The 19,733-nt window shown below is 46.4% G+C and overlaps 1 protein-coding gene across 1 annotated transcript; it reads left to right on the plus strand.

Annotated features, from left to right (window-relative positions):
* The first annotated feature begins 9,981 nt into the window (after positions 1-9,981).
* LOC119949837 (double-headed protease inhibitor, submandibular gland-like) lies at positions 9,982-16,794 on the plus strand. The gene is made up of 7 exons (XM_038771677.1): positions 9,982-10,296; positions 10,721-11,076; positions 12,149-12,171; positions 12,819-12,946; positions 13,963-14,005; positions 15,054-15,160; positions 16,581-16,794. Exons 2-7 carry the CDS (start codon positions 11,022-11,024, stop codon positions 16,624-16,626), a joined length of 402 nt encoding a protein of 133 aa, XP_038627605.1. The 5' UTR covers positions 9,982-10,296; positions 10,721-11,021; the 3' UTR covers positions 16,627-16,794.
* The last annotated feature ends 2,939 nt before the right edge of the window (positions 16,795-19,733 follow it).

Here is a 19,733-nt window from a genome sequence, read left to right on the forward strand (position 1 = left end):
GCCCCCAACTCTGTCCTTTCCACTGAACTCAACTCCCTCGCTTCCCAATCCACCCATTGATCTAGTACCACCAATCCACAGCCCTGGATGATTTCCACTGTATGCTTCCTTCACTCTTGTGCTTAGGCCATGGAGCACTGCTGCCAGAAATCCAGACATTAGACCAACCTTGTCCATCACCAACATCCTCCCCTGACCTAACCTTTCCCTCTCCTTCTCCCAGCAACAAGGCTGAGAGACCTCTTATGCCCATTTCCAGCATCATCTGTTTCAGACTTTCAATGCCCTCCTCAACCTGTCTCTATGCCTCCCCCATCTCTTGCCCTTAATGACTTTGCCATCTATTTCATTGATAAAATTTAAACCATCAGATGCAAGCTCCATAAAATCTCCCCTGAATCTCTCCAGGCCCACCCTCCTCTTGCCCCGGCTTGAACTCCTCCCATCCTTCTTAGCAGTATCTTAAAGGGAGATCTCCCACCTCATCTCAAAATCTACCTGATCCACTTACATAGCCAACCCCATACCTATGCACCTTATCAAAGCAATTACCCCCTCCCTTCTTTCCTCCTTGACTGCCATATTCAACTTCCCACTTTCCAATGGCTCCTTCCCCACTGCTTCCAAACATACCTATATATCCCATATCCTAAAAAAGCCCTCCCTTTAGCCCATAGCACCCTCTAGTTATTGCCCCATTTCCCTCCTAACATTCCTCTCCAAACACCATGAGCAAGTTGGTTACTTCTGTCATCTGTTTTTCCTTTCCTCCAGCTTTCTCCTTGACTCCCTGAATTCTGGCTTCCACACCATCCAATAGAAACTAGACTCTCTAATGTTAACAGTGATATCCTTCTTGACAAATCCAATGAAGTGTATGAATAATAATAATGATGGTATTTGTTATGTGCTTAACAATGTTCCAGGCACTGTGCTAAGCGCTGGGGTTAATACGAGCAAATCGGGTTGGACACAGTCCCTGTCCCATGTGGGACTCACTGTCTCAATCCCCATTTTACAGATGAGGTAACTGAGGCCCAGAGAAGTGAAGTAACTTGCCCAAGGTCACACAGCAGACAAGTGGCCAAGCTGGGATTAGAACCCATTACATTCTGACTCCCAGGCCCGTGCTCTATCCACTATGCCATGCTGCTTCTCATTCCTAAGTCTATTCCATCCTAATCCTCCTCTACCTATCAGGTGCCTCTGACACTGTAAACAACCCTCTTCTCCTGGGAACGCTACCTAAACTTGGTTTCACTGACACTGTCCTCCCCTGTTTCTCCTCCTATTTTTCTGGTCAATCCTTCTCAATCTCTTTCTCAGGCTCTTCCTCTGCTTCCCACTCCCTAACTGAGTTCTGGGTCCCCTTCTAGTCTCTGTCAACACCCATATGCTCCCTAGGCTTCAATTACCATCTCCATACGGATGAACCCAAATCTACCTCTCCAACCCCTCTTCTCTACAGTTTCGTTTTTCCCCCTGCCTTCAGGACTTCACTACATGTTTGAAAGCCCTACTAAAATCATATCACCCCAACAATCATTCCCTGATTAACCTCTCACCTCCCCCCTTGCCCCATTCTCCCTCCCTTCAGAATCACCTATGCACTTGGGTCTGTAATCCCTAAGCAATTTACTACTCATGCCACACTCACAGCATTTATGTACACATCCTTGTGTTTTGTTGCTTCTTCTATCTGTTATTTATTTTAGTTTCTGCCTCCCATACTAAATTGTAAACTCCTTGATGAAAGGGACTAGATTGCAAGCTTCTTGATGAAAGGAATCATGCCTATCAACTCTATTGCATTGTACTCTCCCAAGCACTTAATTCAGTGGATTGCACATAGTAAGCACTTAGTAAATACCGTTGATTGACTGATTGATCTGGTTAGCAACCTTCTCTTTTCCCTTTGCTCCCTGGAATCCCTTGCCAAGTGTTTCTCCTTTCTCCTTAGGAAGGTTGCTCAGTCTGCCCCCTTCTTCTCTCCTGCCACCTAACCCAGGTCTAAATCACTTGGTAAGGGGATTACTGACACTGCCTTGATAATAGTGCACTGTCAAGGTGGGTGCTTAATACATACAGTTACTGCCATTACCAGCTGGATGTCTGCTCTGAACCATCCTACCCCACACAGCTGTGATCCTTACTGTCCAAGGACCTTCTGATCCCATCACTCCATTTCTTACCACCCAACAAGGGAGTGATGAAACAAGGGCTTTGGTGGAGCAGCTTTCACAGTCATAGTGGGGAAGGGGCCTAGCACCAACCCCAGAGTCACTTTTCACTTAGCTCAACTGGGCCTCACTTCTGGCTGTGGGTGCTGGCAGTTGTGCCCTCACCCACCTCTGCTCTTGCTCTCCTTCAGCCTACCACTGAATGGAGCACTTTGGTTGTGGAATGGAGAGGTCATGGGTTCAAATCCCAGCTCCACCAATTGTCAGCTGTATGACTTTGGGCAAGTCACTTAACTTTTCTGTGTCTCAGTTACCTCATCTGTAAAATGGGGATTAAGACTGTGAGCCCCCTGTGGGACAACCTGACAACCTTGTAGCCTCCCCAGCGCTTAGAACACTGCTTTGCATATAGTAAGCGCTTAATAAATGCCATCATTATTATTATCATTATTATTTCTGGGTCCAACCCTGAGACTGGAGAGGATGCTATGGCTGCTGTTGCTCTAGGGCTTTTGTTGGGCTGCTCTGCCTCAGGGGTAGTGTCCATGGCAGCTAGGTGGCTCAGTGATTAGATGCAAAGACCAGTTCCACTGGTCCTCACACTTAGGAGAGGGAAGAGGAAGCTGAGAAAGTCACTCCATCATGCCCCTCCCTGAGGTAAGTGTAAGCCCAGCTAATCCAAGGGAAAGATTGGGTAGAAAGTATAGGGGTCAGGCTGTGGAGCTTCTTGGCCATTTTGGGGGGGAGAAATTTGGAGCTGTGTGCCTAGGAGAACAGGACCTGAGGAGAACTCCTGCTGTGGACCCTAGACACAGGGAGGTGTCATTGAGGATCCTTGGAGGTTTGGAGTCCAGCAGCCAGGAATCTGGAGGAGTGAGGCTCCTGCCACTGAAGGGGAGAAGAACATGAGACCCAAGACACCTGAGGGTTCTGGGTGGGAAAGTATTAGATCCATGGAAAGCCTATTTTGAAGCAGATTTGTTTTCATTATTTCCCTATTAATAACCTATTACATATTGTTGAGTTCTCAGACCTTGATGTCTGCCTGTGGTAGGGCTGGAGGAGAGCTTCCTTTGCCAGGAAGACACGTGGACATAGGGAGCCATGGGAGCAAGAGGAAGCATTTTCTCTGTAGGCTTCCTGCAGCCAGTCCTGCGATAGAGAGAATAGACTAGTCCCTTATGATCTTCACACCTTCTGGGAGATGCGTGGGCTCAGTAGAAGAGTGGTGGCAGCAATAAGAGTGCAGAAACTTGGGATGCATGCATTAGACCTCAAACCTGCATTAGAAGAATGGGAGAACTGGAAAGCTTCAGGACCCAGAGGAGGCTGACCAGAATCTGTACACTCCTAAAGTGAGTATGGGGACTCTTTCAGCCAGAATGTAGAGCTGAGAATCCCTAGGATTACCACAATGGGGTCCATTTCCTCCACAAGATAACAGGGGGGTTGCATGTTTTAAAATGGCTCCTGAAATGTCTGGGCTCTCCCCATTGTTGTTACAAACCCTCTGTTGGTATTCTGCCTTAAGCTCAGTGACATAGATGGAGGTGTTGACCTGATCCAGTTAAGGGCAGGATGGGAGCAGTCATAGGGAGATTTGTGGCACCAGGATTCAGAAGTCAGGGGTATAGGTTAGGGGACAGGGCCTGAGTTCAAGTAGCGTCCTCATCAAAACAGTTTGTCAGGGAAAATATTTAACAGTGTCCACACCAATAATAGACCACTTGTGGGTTCCATGGGCCAGTGTGAAAGGAGTTTCTTTGAGTCCAGGATGAAAACGAGGTAGAAATCAATAATAGAGGAGCTGCCTGAAAGACAAGTTGGAGATGAACATTTAATTTTAGCCAAGTTTAACCTCTGCCTAGGGGACTATGGAAGGGATGGGGGTGGTCATGGTTGTGATGGCGTTTGTGGTGGTGATGGTAGAAGTGAGGATGCTGGTGATAGTGATGGTGACAGTGTTGACAGTGGTGATGCTGAGGGTGATTGTTTACCAGTGATTGTGATGAAGATGGTCCTGATTATGTTGATGATGGTGATGGAGATGGTGCTGCTGATGATAATGAGGGTGATGGGGATGATTTGCTAGTAATGGTGATAATGTTGGTAATGGTGATGGTTAGGGTGTTCACGATGGTAATGGTGCTACCAGTGGTGGTGATGATAATGATGATGATGATAATGGTGGAGCTCATGATGGAGACAATGCTAGCAATGGTGATGGTGAGGACAGTGGCATTGTCTGGGATGTGAAACAAGACTGGAAACCATGGCTCCATGTCTCCAGATAATGAGACAGAGGGTATGCTAGGACACAGTCATAACCGTCTCATTCATGGGGTAGAGAACAATTAGGGAATATTTATGTTATGTATGATATAGTTTTATGCCTGACAGTGCCATGGAGAAACTCAAACCCCACTTGGCATTTGTGAATATGAATATAGGTGGGAGATATCACTTAGAAATAATCAAGGCCCATTATCCTACAGCCTGTGGAAAAATGGTAGTGTCTGGAAATATCATCCAGGGCAGACCATTAGAGCAAACATTTGGGGTCAGGTGGTTTATTCCCAGTGCTTGAACCTGATGTCTTGTGACTAGGAATAACTAGTTCCTGGGTGGCACATTTTGTGTCATTTCCTGCTAGCTTGACTCCCCTGATTCCTGTTTCAGGTCAGTGCCTTTGGCAAATACTGTTTGTGGATTTAGTGCCATCATGAGTATCTCCACATCCCCTTAACACGGTACTATGTACTCACTTCACTCATTTTCATTGGGGCTTGGTCTACAAACATTGGGGCCCAGGTTGAGCCTTTCCTACTGAATCTAGCCAGGTCCAGAGGTGATAAGTGGATCAATCACTCTATGGTACTTATGGTACTTACCTATGGTACACATAATAATAATGGCATTTGTTAAGCACTTACTATGTGCAAAGCACTGTTCTAAGAGCTGGCGGGAATTCAAGGTGATCAGGTTGTCCCACGTGGGGCTCACAGTCTTCATCCCCATTTTACAGATGAGGGAACTGAGGCCCAGAGAAGTTAAGTGACTTGCCCAAAGTCACACAGCTAAGTGTTGGAGTTAGGATTAGAAATATGACCTCTGACTCCCAAGGCCGGGCTCTTTCCACTGAGCCATGCTGCTTCTCTTGGTACATATGGTACTTTTATGCACACTTTTCATGTGCAAAGCACTGAACTAAGAGCTTGGGAGAGTACAAGTTAACAGAGTTGACACATTCCCTGCCCACAAGGAGCTTACAGTCTAGAGTGGGAGACAGGCATTAAAATCACACACAGGCATATACAAACATACTATGGGGCTAAAGGTGTGGTGAATATCAAGAGCTTAAGTAGCACAGGTCCAAATGCATAGGAGACACATAAGGGAGAGGGAATAGAAAAAAATGAGGGCTTAGTCACAGAAGGCCTCTTGGAGGAGATGTGATTTTAATAATCATTGGTATTTACTGAGCACTTAATGTGTTCAGAACAATGTACTAAGCACAGTATAATAAGGCTTTGGAGGAAGGGAAACTGTAAGCTCCTGTAGGCAGGGAATAGGTCTACCAATTCTGTTGTCTTGAACTCTCCCAATGGCTGGGTACAATGCAGAGTGCAGAGTAAGTGCTTAGTAAATACCACTGATTGCTTGAGAGGGGTAGTCTGTCATATATGAATGTGGAGGGTGTTCCAAGATAGAGGGAGGATGTAAGCAAGGGGTCTGCAGCAAGTCAGATGAGATAGAGGAAGAGTGAGTAGGTTGGCAGTGGAGGAGCAAAGTGGCTGGATGGTAGTAAGAAATCAGAGGGGTAAGGTAGGAGTAGGAGAGCTTTAAAGTCAATGGTATGCTTTAAAGTCAATGGTAAGGAGTTTATGTTTTATTTGGAGGTAGATGGGCAATCACTAGAGGTTCTTGAGGAGTGGGGAGACATGAGCTGATGGTGTTTTAGAAAAATGATCCAGGCAGCAGGGTGAAGTATGGACTGGAATGGGGAGAGACAGGAGGCTGGGAGAGCAGCAAAAAGACTGATACAATGGTCAAGGTGGGATAGGATAAGTGGTTGGATCAGTGTGGTAGCAGTTTGGATGAAAAGGAAAGGAAGGATTTTAGCAAAGTTGTGAAGGTAGAACCAAAAGGATTTCGTGACAGAGTGAATATATGGGTTGAATGAGAGATTAGTTGAGGAGTTAAGAGCTTGTAAGACAGGGAGGATAGTGATGATGTCTACACTGATGGGAAAAACAGGGGAGGACAGGGTTTAGGTGGAAAGATTTAGAGTTCTGTTTTGAATATGTTGTTTGAGGTGTCGTCAGGACATCCAAGTAGAGATGTCCTGAAGACAGGGGGAAACACAAGACTGCTGAGAAGAATGGAGGTCAGGGCTAGAGAGGTAGATTTCATTTAATCATATTTATTGAGTGCTTACTGTATGCAGAGCACTGTACAAAGCTCTTGGGAGAGTACAATAAAACAGAGTTGGTAGACACATTCTCTTCCCACAGTTAGCTTACAGCCCAGAAGAGGAGGCAGACATTAATATAAATAAATAAATTACAAATATGTAAATAAGTCCTGTGGGGCTGAGGGAGGGGTGAATAAAGGGTGCAAATTGAAATGCAAGGGCAAATGGAGCATGAGTTCTCCAAATGAGTGGGTGTAGATGGAGAATAAAAGAAGACCCAGAACTGAGCCTTGAGGTAGGAGGCACAGAAAGAGCCTGTGAAAGAAACCAAGAAGGAGTTGCCAGAGAAATAGGAGGAGATCCAGGAGAGGACAGTGTCAAGGTTATATAATGTTTCAAGAAGAAGAAAACTCCTTTCCACAGTGCCAAAGACAGCTGAGAGAGAAATAGGAGGAGATCCAGGAGAGGACAGTGTCAAGGTTATATAATGTTTCAAGAAGAAGAAAACTCCTTTCCACAGTGCCAAAGACAGCTGAGAGGTCAAAGAGGATTAGGATGGAGTAGAGGCTATTTGATTTGGCAAGAAAGCAGTTACTGGTGATCTTAGAGAGGGCAGTTTATGTGGAGTGAAGGCGGTGGAACCCAGATTGGAGGGGTTCAAGGAGAGAGTTGAAGGAGAGGAAGTGGAGGTAGCGGGAATAGACAACTTACTCAAGGCATTTGAAGAGTAATGGCAGGAGGAAAATGGGATGAGAATTGTAGGGTGCTGTGGGCCCTAGGAAAGTTTATTTTTTTTAGCATAGGGGATACACAAGCATATTTGAAAGCAGTTCACCATTGTAAAGTGAACTGTTGAAGATGGAGGTCAGGAAGGGAAGAAGGGAAGGGGCCTTGCAAAGGGAGGCTCTGCTGGAGGGGATAGATTTTGAGAGGAGGTGGGAGATCTCCTCTTGAGATATTGATGAGAAAGATGGGAGAGTCAAAGAGAGGACCAAAGAAGGGAGGAAGTGGAGAGGAGCAGGGGAGATCTTAGGGAGATCATGCCTGATGGTTCAATTTCTCAATAAAGTACATAACAGGGTCATTAGGGCAAGAGATGGGAGAGACGGGAGGACAGGGAGTTTTAAAGGGAGTTAAAAGCCTGAAACAGCTAGTGCAGGTAATTGGCACGGGAGCTGATTAGGATGGTAAAATATTGTTGCAGGGGAGAGGAGAGGGCCAAAGTGAGGAAATCTTGAGTTGGACTAGGTTGGCTTGATGTCTGGATTTCTGACAGCAGTGCTTTGTGGCTTAAGCAAAAGAGAGAAGGAAGCATATTATGGAGGGGCTGTAGGGATTTATTGAGGGAATTATGCCGTGGAAAAAGTTGTTTCTGATCAGTGTTTTGACAGGGCACATCAAAGCACTGAGTTCAAACAAATGTCTGGGGGAACATCACATGTAATCTTACCTTTGGCTTAAGAAACCAGAACCACCAATCCTGCCGCCAAACCCCAGGAACTCTGACCACACATCACCCACTTGATTGATGTCCTGCCCTTTAGCCTTTTTCACCTGCTCCAGCTGAGGTCTCTGGGAAGCTCTGCACCTGACTGGAAACACACATTGCATCAAATTAATCCTGCCATGTGGAGGGGGAGGATTACAGAAAGGATTGTTTGTGTTCAGCTTTATAGTTGAGTGACTGCCTACTATTGACTAACACAAGCAGGACCTGAATGAGCACATGGGTGGTAAATCTGAAACTATTTCTCTCTTTGGTTAAACCTAACTTAATTGACGTTTTTAGCTGCTAACCAGGTAGTCAAGAAACAGTGCCCACATGAACACATAAGAGATGCAGACACATATGTGTGCACACACACACACACACACACACACGCACACACATTATTGATGTTCTTAGGGTTTAAAAATCATTAAGAATTTGATTAATGAGTGCAGGGGTGGCTGAAAAGTGAAGTGAGTGACTGTAGAGGCAGTGCAAACATGCCTCCTGATTTCATACCCATGCCTTACTCTGCAAGCTCCAAGTGCCTTTCTGATTTTTTTCATGGTATTCATTTATTTATTCTGACCTTACTTTTGGGGTCCACATCCAATACTTACTTTCAAATTCAGCTCAAGTCAAATTGTATTAAAATGTCTTAATAATTATGCAAAAAATGTGAGGACCGGTTGGGGATGGAGGACAAGAGGCGGACTCAGAGCTTTGTGGCTGCTAAGAAACAGCCAGGACAGGTAGGCAAGGGAGAAGCAGCATGGCCTAGTAGAACGAGCCAGGTCCTGGGAGTCAGAGGGTCTGGGTTCTAATCCCGGCTCGGCCACTTGTCTGCCGTGTGACCTTGGGCAAGTCATTTAACTTCTCTATGCCTCAGTTACATCATCTGTAAAATGGAAATTAAGTCTTCCTCCCTCCAATTTAGACTGTGAGCCTTACATGGGACAGGGACTGTGTCCAACCTGATTATCCAGGGTTTAGAACAGTGCTTGACACATAGTAAGCACTTAACAAATACCATTTAAAATAAAACAGATTAGAGCAGTAGAGGATGAAAATGAAATAATAGCAACCAGCCTTTTTGGAACCCCAGTGAAGTGGCTGGCTATTGCTACCTGGATCATTTTTCTGAAACAGTGTTCTGCGCCAATGTCCTCATCCACAAAAACCTCCAGTGGTTGCCCATCCATTCTCACATCACCCAGAAATTCCTCACCTGCAGCTTTGTCACTCAATCAGCTCTCTCCCTGCCTATTTATCCTTGTTTCTCTCCCTCTTTCCATCTATGTATCCTCACTCTTGTCCCCCCTACAACCCGTCCAGCATATTTTGGCCCTCTAATGCCAACCGACTCACTGGTCTTCACTTTTCTTTCTCATTCCTGACCACTTGCTCATGCCCTCTCTCCTAACTGGAACTCCGTTCTTCTTCGCATCTGACAGAACACTACACTCCCCATACTCAAAGCCTCCTAAAACTACATCTCCTCCAGGAAGCCTTCCCTGACAAATCCCTCATCTCCCCACCCTGTTTTCCCTCCCTCCCCTTGGCACATAAGTACTCATTATTTGCCTGGACCCCAGGTGGCTCCTCCCACTGTTCCCCATTCACAATGGATGCCTCTAGTTTTGGTACTGGCCTGGAGCACATCTACTGATTAGTTCACCTTCCACAGGTTTCCAACAGCAAAAGTCATTACTTGTGTGAACAGAGATGAATTTATTGTTTGGGACCTCTGATAAACCCCTTTCCCCCTGCAGCCCCCTCCCTGCCAACACACAGACTACCTGTCTTGCACTCGGGCCGTGTTAATAAAATAGAGAGATGAGCAATATTGGGCCCTTCTCTTCCCATCTACACAGTCTACTATGCAGGCTTAGCAATTGAGTCTCCTGTGACATAAAAATAATCATCTTTGCCACTGAGCATGTTCAGTCATCATGGTGAGGCCACATGTCACCTAAAGGTGGTCAGTTTCACTTACATCACAATGGGGCTTCTCATCAGTTTCCAGCTGGCTCCGAAAGTGGGTCCCTGAATTGTCTGGAGGCATCCTTAGAGCTAACCACACAACCGGTTTTACTGCCTTTATCTGAGGGAGCTGGTTACCTTGGAGACTGCTAACTTTCCTAGCAGGGGCACCTTGATATTAACCCTTTCATTCTCCGACACTCCCAGAACTCTCACCCCACAGTACTTAGGTACATATCTTAATATTAGGTTGCTTCCTCTTCCTGTCCTTTCACTTTAATGTCCACCTCCCCTACCGGATTGTATTATTATTATTAGTGTTATTATTACTATATTAAGCACTTATTTTGTGTCAAGCACTGCCTAAGTGCTGGGAAGCAGGAGATCTCCTCATAAGTGCCTTCAGGACAGGGATCTTGTCTACCTACTCTATGTACTCTCCCAAGTGCTTAGTTTAGTGTTTCGCACACAATAAGTGTTCAGTTAGTAACTAACACTGATTGATTGATTGATTGATCTTTCCATCCAATTTTCCCACCCTACAGTGCCACCCCACACATTTGAGTCCATAGTTGCTAGGCATTTATGTACTCATCCCATCCTCCCTCCCCCACAGAACTTATCTTTATCATTAAACTTATATCTTCCTCTCAGATTGGGATCTCTTGTCCACACCAGCCAAGTCACTATGATGATTGTGATGACAGATTACTTCTGCTCTGTAAGTGTCAGGGATAATGCTCATTCCCCTATAGTTTACAATAATAAAGAAGTATTCCTTGTAACATGAGACAATCATTAAGAAGCAGAGTCTTGTGTTCCAGGAATGTTATGACAAGGGAGGGCCCCTAGCTGAGTCATATTTATAGGAGAGATCAACCTGTGGAAATTCCACCCCGCCACACACACACCAGCTGAAACCGAGGCTGACCAACACTGCTCTGCCATCACCACCATGAAGGGAACCTATGGCTTGGCTCTCCTTGCCCTGGCCACAGCCTGTTATGCTGGTGAGTGTTCTCCATTATGCCCTGAATAGTGTACATCTTTGATTCCTCAAAGCCAAGTCTCTGCAGCACCCCGTGAATCAGTGGTATTTAATTGAGTCCTTACTGTGTGTGGAGCATTAAGTGCTTGGGAGAGTACAGCAGAGTTGGTAGACTTGTTCCCTGCCCACAACAAGCTTACAGTCTAGAGGGAGAGACAATAATGTAAATAAATAAATTACATATATGTATGTAAGTGCTGTGGGGCTGAGGGTGGAGTGAATACCAAATGCCCAAAGAAACAGATCCAATGACATAGATGAGGCAGAAGGGAGAGGGAGTTGGGAAAAGAGAGGACTTAATCAGGGAAGGCCTCTTGGAGCTGTGCCATTTAATAAGGCTTTGAAGGTGGGGAAAGTGGTGCTCTGGCATATGTGGAGAGAGAGGGTGTTCCAAGCCAGAGGCAAGAAGTGATAAAGGGGTTGGTGGTGAGATATACAAGATAAGGGCATAGTGAGTAAACTGGTGCTAGAGCAGCCAAGTTGGAGAACTGGGCTGTAGTAGGACACCAGGGAGGTAATGTAGGAGGGCGCAAGCTGATTGAGTGCTTTAACGCCAATTGTAAGGAGTTTATGTTTGATGTGGAGGTGGGTGGGCAACCACTGGAGGAGAGATATGGACTGAACACTTTATTAGAAAAATGAAGTGAAAGGTTGGCAGCTAGGGATGTTGGGGCCTGAATAGATGGCCAATCCAGGCATTCAGAGGGATATTTGGCATTCAGTCACACTGTCAGTCAGGCAGAACAAAGTCATGGTTAACTCAGTACTCCATGTCAGTGCGAACGAAGACCGTGTCTCTCATAGCAAAGCTAACCTGACTCTGCTGCTACTCTAGATCGTGTTTTGTTGTTAAAAACCCAAATTTCACCATTCCAGCCCCAAATCACTCCCCTTCAAGCTTCCCTGAACTCCATTCTACTGTGTTTGAGGAACTGAGCATGGATTCTGTTGAATTTCCATACCCAGTCGCCAAAATAGACTGACTCAGCTGAATTCTGCTAACTCTTTGGAAACTCTTTTCCTTTTTTATTCAGATGGCATCACACGTGGAGCTGTGGTAAGTCCAAAGTATTCTCCCTGCTCCAGGGTTTCCCAGGAACTCATCCATGAGAAGTAATTGGTCCAGAATTGCTAGCAGAATGGGGTACTGGTAAAAGTAACAGAGAGAACAACGTATGTACTGACTGGGTGGAGCAGTGGCTTCAGCTCAAGAATCGATGGACTGAAAAAATGGGGAGGCCTGTTCTCCATGGGGTTTCCCATTGTGCTCCCAGAAGCATAAGAAAAACTGAGCTTCTGTCTCTCTACCCATGGTCCCTTAGGGAGAGCAGAGACTCTATTTTTGTGGAGGAAACAACTCATGCAGGATTGTGTGGTGTCACATGTCTGGGGACACCTAACTAATGGGGATTCCTCATCCCTCTCGAATTCCTCAACCCCCTTGGGAACCACTTGGAGGAATTTTTTTTAAATTCCTCTACCAGGGGGAGATCTAGGCTCCATGTCCTTAATGCTGTGAACACTGGAATTTCATAGGTTTGGGGTAGATCAAGGCAGTATGTAAGCTAAATCTTATTGTTCCCATTTTATTGTGAATCATTGGTCTGTTTCCTATAGAGCCACAGAGGGAACCATGTAGGGTGGGCACCTGGAGGATACCCATAGCTCCAAGGCAACAACAGTATTGATTTGTTCCCTACACAGGTTGACTGCAGCAGGTACCTCAGTGGTGTTAAGGGCATGCCAACAGCATGTCCAAGAAACTTGCTTCCAGTATGTGGTAGCAACGATCAGACCTACAACAATGAGTGTTTGCTCTGTGCAGAAAATGCGTGAGTACTGAACTTGGGAATATCCTCCCCAGCCAGCCTTTGGACCAAGGATCAGAAAAGTCTCGTGTGTGTGTGTGTGTGTGTGTTTGTGTGTGTGTGTGTGTGTGTGTGTGTGTGTGTGTGTGTTTGAGAAAGGAGGGGAGGAGTTTATGCTGATGCACAGTAAGCGCTCAATAAATACAATTAAATGAATGAATGAATAGGGATTGGGCCAAACTGGGTAATTTCCAATAGAACAGTGCCTTGAGCCCACTTTCCCAACCAACACCACTGTATTTTAGACATCAGGCTGATTTCTTAGAGCTTGAGGTTTAGTCTCTCATAGAATACCTGGACTACAGGTCCCAGATGCCATGACAAGGAGCATGAAAGGGAGCAGACAAATGAGATAAGGAAAATTTTGTCAATGAGCATATAAAAGAACTGTTTCCATTCTCTACTTTCCGAGAAAGAAGTGCAGACAGGAAAGGTTCCTAGCTCCATCCTTCAACAGCAAAGCAAGGTTTGGAATAGGAATTAGGAGTTTCAGTAGCCTACTCCTTCCTGAAGGAAGTTAGATTGGGATGTTCAGCATGGTAAGGAAGAGAAAAATGATAAAGGGCTTGGTTCAGATCTGGTTTGTGGTCAGAGCTGTTCCCTTCAATTCTCTAGGTTCCTAGAAGGCCAGCAACAGGGCAGGCTGCTTGCCCGTTGCATCCCTGAAGCTGGAAGGTCCTTAGCTCAGCCCTGCCCTGCTCCTCCATGGCTACCTGACCAGAAAAGAACCTAACACCAATGACACTTGGAGACCAACCCCCCTCACCCCTTCTCCAGAAATGTATTCTACCTTAGCAGGGGAGAACCAGGCTAGGATCTTTGCCCTTGGAACAGTGCAGCTGAAGAAACTGACCAGTGCCCCAGGCTCCAAGAACACCTTCTCTCTCTTCCTCCTGGGCTCAGAGTGACTATTCTGAATCCCATTTGGGTCCATTCCATGTACCAACACAACACCAACTGTTTCTTCCTCCTGCTTGCAGGGAACGTGGGCTCAATGTGAGGAAACTTCATGATGGACAATGTGTAAGGATGAATGGAGCTTTTCCTGCATAAATTGGGCTGTTCCAGCACTGTCGACGTTGAGGGTCTAGCCCGGCACTTAGGTTGTTAGGGGTGGGCAGAAGGGGGTTAAGATGCCTTCACCTTTTTCAGTTGAAACAAGAACTGGAGGACTCTGCTTGGCTACTGGGTGCTGGGCAGAGCCAGGGAGCCACCTTTCCACCTACACCCTGCACTGTAACTTTCCAGCAATCCTGTTGTGGCAAAAACAGGCATTGACCTCCTTGGGTGTTGTTTCCTCCATCCCCACCAGGCAGAAGGGAGCTGGGCTCTCCTGGTTCCTAAAGAAAATTCCCCTAGAACAAGATGGGCTCCCAGGGACACAGTGATGCCCCTCTGGCACTCTTCCATGCTTAGGAGCCGTGATTCACTATGGCCTCTACCTGGTCCTCTCAGTGAGGCAGGCTCAAACACTTTAATTTGAGCCTACCAGCACCCAGACAGCTCCCCAGGGAAGGAGCTGAGCCTCCTGGCAGGACACAGATCAGTAGCTTCCCTGAGGCCCCGCTCCTGGGGATCCCAAAGTAGTAAAGGAGGTGACGAGAGTAAATGCTTACCATATTTACTCATGCACTTGCCTCCACCATATAATTCACCACCTCCACCACACGCCCCAACCTTAGATGAGGATGTGGAAGATTATTTTTGTAAGCAATGATAGTAGCAGCATGTGATGGGATAGGAAGAGAGGTAGAGTGAGTTTGGCTGGGATACGGGGTAGCACCACAAAAATTCCTTTTCTGAAGTGTGTTCATGCTTTGACCCAGGAAGGGGAGAGGGTAGAGAGTGTTGCTGTATTTCATTGAGTGCCTATTGTGTAAAGTACTAGGGAGAGTACAACAAAAGTAAGTGCCCTCATCTTTCTCTTCCTTCTCTCCTTTCCTCCTCCTATTTCTCTTCCCTTATTTTTTCTCTTCCTCCCCCTATTGCTAGATTTAATTCTCCACATAATAGCTGTAAAAATTATGCAAAAATGAGACAAATATAAGAGTAAATATGGTCTTTGTGGCAGATTGACTGCAGTGGAACCAAGGCCGTTTGCACCATGGAATACAGTCCTCACTGTGGTTCAGATGGGACTACTTATGGCAACAAATGTACCTTCTGCCTGGCAGTTCAGTAAGTCTCAAACTACTCAAATCATTGGTAGAAATGGCCCCTCCTGTCACCCAGGTCTTCTGGTCTTGAGTGAACTCCCAATTTCCAAGGGTTTTTTAATAATAATTGTGGTATTTGTTAAGTGCTTACTATGTGCCAATCACTATACTAAGCCCTGGGGTAGATATAAGGTCATCAGGTCCCACATGGGTCTCGCACTGAAAGTAGGAAGGAGGACAGGTATTGAATTCCCATTTTACAGATGAGAGAACTGAGGCCCAGATAAGTTAACCCTAAGGTCACAGAGCAGGCAGGTGGCAGAGGCGGAATTAGAACCCAGCTCTTCTGACACTCAGCTCTTTACACTAGGCCATTCTACTTCTTATGTTCATACAACTCCAGTCAATGATGGGTGAGGAAGTGGCTGCCCCTCATCCTTCATCTCACATTTCTGAAGAACATAGCTCATGACCTAAGTTAAAGTTGCTAGGTCTGGACCATGATTCCCTGGGATCTGAGACTCAGACTCAGTCCCTCTTTGTACAAGCCCTTCTCTCCAATTAGATGCTCTGTCCTCATCTGAGCTCATCCTAGCATCCACTCACTGCCCCAGACTTCAACCTTTCCTGTTCCTGTTCTGTCAACACCTGTTCCGTCTCCTCTCCCTCTCCACTGGCTCCTCCCAAACTGCACCCAGGAGGCCAGGAGAAGCTGTCCTGGGACCTTGTCACTCTCTCTGCACCTCTAGGTACCAACTTCCCTCCCCAGCCACACTCCTACTTTTCCAGGGTACTTATTAAGCCAAGCACTGTGTTCACCACTTTGTAGATATCAGATAACTACCCTGAACATAGTATCTATCCTGCAAGGGGCTCATAAACTAATTGGTAAGAAGAACTGGTGCCCTACATTGTGGAGTTGGTGCCCACAGGCTCCTTGGCTCAGAGCTCCAGACTCCCACCCATGACCTTCCCTGAAGCTTTAGATCACAGAAATGGATCAGTGGATTACTGGGGCAGACTCAGAGGCTCTGACCTTCATCATCATGTGACCCAAATGCTGTGGATCACAATTTTTGTTTCATAAAACCCACCATTCGATTTTTTTCAGAGTCAGGGCACGTTTTGCTTTGCAGCTGCAGACCAATATCTGCTGCAGTCACACCACCAGGTGCCTGGTTGGTTACCAGGAATATCCAGAGTGGGCTTCAGTTCCCTGCATCTTCTGCAAGGGGAAGGAGCTGTCCTGGGCAGCCTTGGGAGGAGCAGCAGGGAAACCCAGAGAAACCTTGCTGCAGTTCATCCTTTATGATGGTGCTGGGGTCTTCAAACTCTTGGACTGTGCTGTGTGCCAGCTAATTATCTTGTCTCTGCCCCAGTGCTGGCACACAGTAGGCACTTAACAAAGACCACAGTTTTCATTATTATTATTGTTCTTACAGGAAGACTCGAGGAGCTCTTTTCTTGGTCAAGAAGGAGGAGTGCTAAAATGCCAGATGGCTGAGCCCTGAGGGCCTTTCTGCCTTCATTTCCCACTATTAGTGCCTGTGTAGATGACTGTTTTCTTCCTGATTTGTGCTACTGGTCACCCAAAATCAGTTCACTCATACCAACTGCTCATTCAATAAAGAGTCTCCATAATTATTCTGTTTATTATGTTTTTGTCTGTGAGTGTCATTGTCTAAAATATGTCAAACCTGCTCATTTCCATAAAAAGGATAATCACACCCCCACCTTGTGTTGTGTAACTAAAGCCACAAGTAGAGCCACGTACATGGACCTGGGCCATTGTTTTTGTATATGTGTCCTGCTGTGTGGTCCAAGGGAGGACTCCCAGAGTCCGCTGGGATGTTCCAAGCACAAAGCAGCTCATGCTGTTAGCAATGCGAACAAATGGGCAGTGGCAGAGCTTCAACCCTCACCACCGTCTCTTACTTTCTCTCTCGGCCCAAGCCACATGGCCATTTCCCTGCAGCAGCAATAGAGCCTTCTCTGCCCATCTCTGTCCATTACTCTTCCTCTCCCCCACCAGGCAGAGGCAGTTCTGTTAGCAAATGGGCATGATTCTGGGCATTCAGCCTGCCAGTTCTGACCTCCCTTCCATCCCCTTCCCTCCTCACAGCCTGCCTGGTCCTCATTGAAGGTGGTTGCTGTTGTTGAAACTTATACTGAGGTAGCGATAGTGTTCATGCTGCTGTGATTGGGTGCCGAGGGGAAGTGTGGGTCACTGGAGCAAGTCCCATGGTTGCATTGACTCCTGGATCTACACTCCAAACAGGTGGAAAGAGTATCCCTCCACTCTGTTGAATGTGCCCACTGTCTGCCCCATCCCCATCCCAGGGCTCTGCTCTGCCTCTATTGAGTATCCCCTGGCCTGTCCTCCATCTCCTCTTCAGGTAAGCTCAGACTTGCCTGGCCAACCAGGTTTTAGGGGAACCCCAGCAATCCCTGACTCCTCTGAACAAATGCAGTAAGGCCCAATTCCAGTAGGTATTGCCCTGACAAAGAAAAGGTCAGTTGCCTCCTAGCAGAAGAGTCACACTCTTTCTGAAGCAGCATGGGTTTATGGCAAGCACACAGGTTTGGGAGTCAGAGGACATGGGTTCTAATCCTGGTTCTCCCACTTGTCTGCTGTGTGACCTTGGGCAAATCACTTAACTTTTCTGTGCCTCAGTTACATCATCTGTAAAATGGGGATTGTCATGAGCCTGTCACTGGGGATTGTTCCTCACTTAATGTCAGGTGCTCAATCTATCAGCCCTTTCACAGGGGAATTTGTCTCCCCCTAATATCAAGTGTTCAATGATAGGTTCAAAGTGAAACTAAACCACCACTGTTTACAATAGAAAGCTTTATGTCATACTTAACTAACTAAAAACAGGCGATAGACGTATACACACACACACACACACACACACACACACAAATTACAACACCTATAGTTACTAATCCAACTGGTTTTCCCCAAGTTTTATGAAGATGATCCCACGTCGGAGGAGTTCAAGGAGTCCGGCTGCTTGCAGCTCGTTGTCCTGGTTCAAGTCTTAAGTAGTTTGGCTGTGGATTCAGTAGGTGTATCAGTGCATGACTTAGGTGGTTTTGCTATGGCCACGTGGTAGGTGTCTTGGCTTAGGCTGTTTCACCGGGCAGGGCCAGGGGACCAGTTCTTTCCCCCTTTTATCAGTTGTTTTGGGGAAGTTTGCAGTGGGAGTTCTGATTTGCTGCCCTGATGGCCTACAGTGTTCAGCTCATTACCAGAAGTCAAGGAGGAGGAGACCCCTCCCACCGGGCTTACTCACCCGGTGGTTACTTACATGGGAGTAGCCCCATCTGGCGGTCATTCTCCTGAAACCTCTCAACAAGATAATATTGTTGCTCCTTTCATTCATTCATTCAATTGTATTTATTGAGCGCTTACTGTGACAGAGCACTATACTAAGCGCTTGGGAAGTACAAGTTTGCTACATATAGAGACGGTCCCTACCCAACAACCCTACTCACAGTCTAGAAGGGGGAGACAGACAACAAAACAAAACATGTGGTCAAGTGTCAAGTCATCAGAATAAATAGAAGTAAAGCTAGATGCACATCACTGACAAAACAGAATAGTAAATATGTACAAGTAAAATAGAGTAATAAATCTGTACAAACATATATACAGGTGCTGTAGGGAGAGGAAGGAGGTAGGGCGGGGGGGATGTGGAGGGGGAGAGGAAGGAGGGGGCTCAGTCTGGGAAGGCCTCCTGGAGGAGGTGGGCTCTCAGTAGGGCTTTGAAGGGAGGAAGAGAGCCAGCTTAGCGGATGTGCGGAGGGAGGGCATTCCAGGCCAGGGGGAGGACGTGGGCCGAGGGTCAACCGCGGGACAGGCGAGAACGAGGTACAGTTAGGAGGTTAGCAGCAGAGAAGCAGAGGGTGTGGGCTGGGCTGTAGAAGGAGAGAAGGGAGGTTGAGGTAGGAGAGGGCGAGGTGATGGAGAGCTTTCATTCATTCATTCAATCATATTTATTGAGCGCTTACTGTGTGCAGAACACTGTACTAAGCGCTTGGGAAGTACAAGTTGGCAACATATATAGATGGTCCCTACCCAACAACAGTTTAGAACAGTTTAGGCTCACAGTTTAGAAGGGGGAGACACACAACAAAAACAAAACATGTAGACAGGTGTCAGAACTGTCAGAATAAATAGAATTATAGCTATATGCACTTCATTAACAAAATAAATAGAGTAGTAAATATGTACAAGTAAAATAGAGTAATAAATCTGTACAATTATATGCAAGTGCTGTGGGGAGGGGAAGGAGGTAGGGTGGGGTGGGGGGATGGGGAGGAGGAAAGGAAAAAGGGGGCTCAGCCTGGGAAGGTCTTTTGACCTTGTTGCTCCTAGGGTCAAATAGTAGTCTCGTAGGAAATGGCTTCTAAGTTACAAGATGGAGTCACTCTTGCTCACTACAGAGATTAAGACTGTGAGCCCCATGTGGGAAAGGGACTGCATCCAACCTAATTATTGTAGACGGCGCCACCATCCTTCCTATCTCACCAGCCTGTAACCTTGGAGTCATCCTTGACTCCTCTGTTCATTCGACCCACATATTCAA

This window comes from Tachyglossus aculeatus, chromosome X1, assembly GCF_015852505.1.
Source record: "Tachyglossus aculeatus isolate mTacAcu1 chromosome X1, mTacAcu1.pri, whole genome shotgun sequence".
NCBI classification, from domain to species: domain Eukaryota; kingdom Metazoa; phylum Chordata; class Mammalia; order Monotremata; family Tachyglossidae; genus Tachyglossus; species Tachyglossus aculeatus.

Excerpts from the sequence above, each read along its gene's own strand:
- LOC119949837 (XM_038771677.1), top strand. The coding sequence starts at position 11,022 with ATGAAGGGAACCTATGGCTTGGCTCTCCTTGCCCTGGCCACAGCCTGT. Across the intron at positions 11,077-12,148 it reads GGCCACAGCCTGTTATGCTG|ATGGCATCACACGTGGAGCT; the intron begins GTGAGTGTTCTC and ends TTTTTTATTCAG. Across the intron at positions 12,172-12,818 it reads GCATCACACGTGGAGCTGTG|GTTGACTGCAGCAGGTACCT; the intron begins GTAAGTCCAAAG and ends TTCCCTACACAG.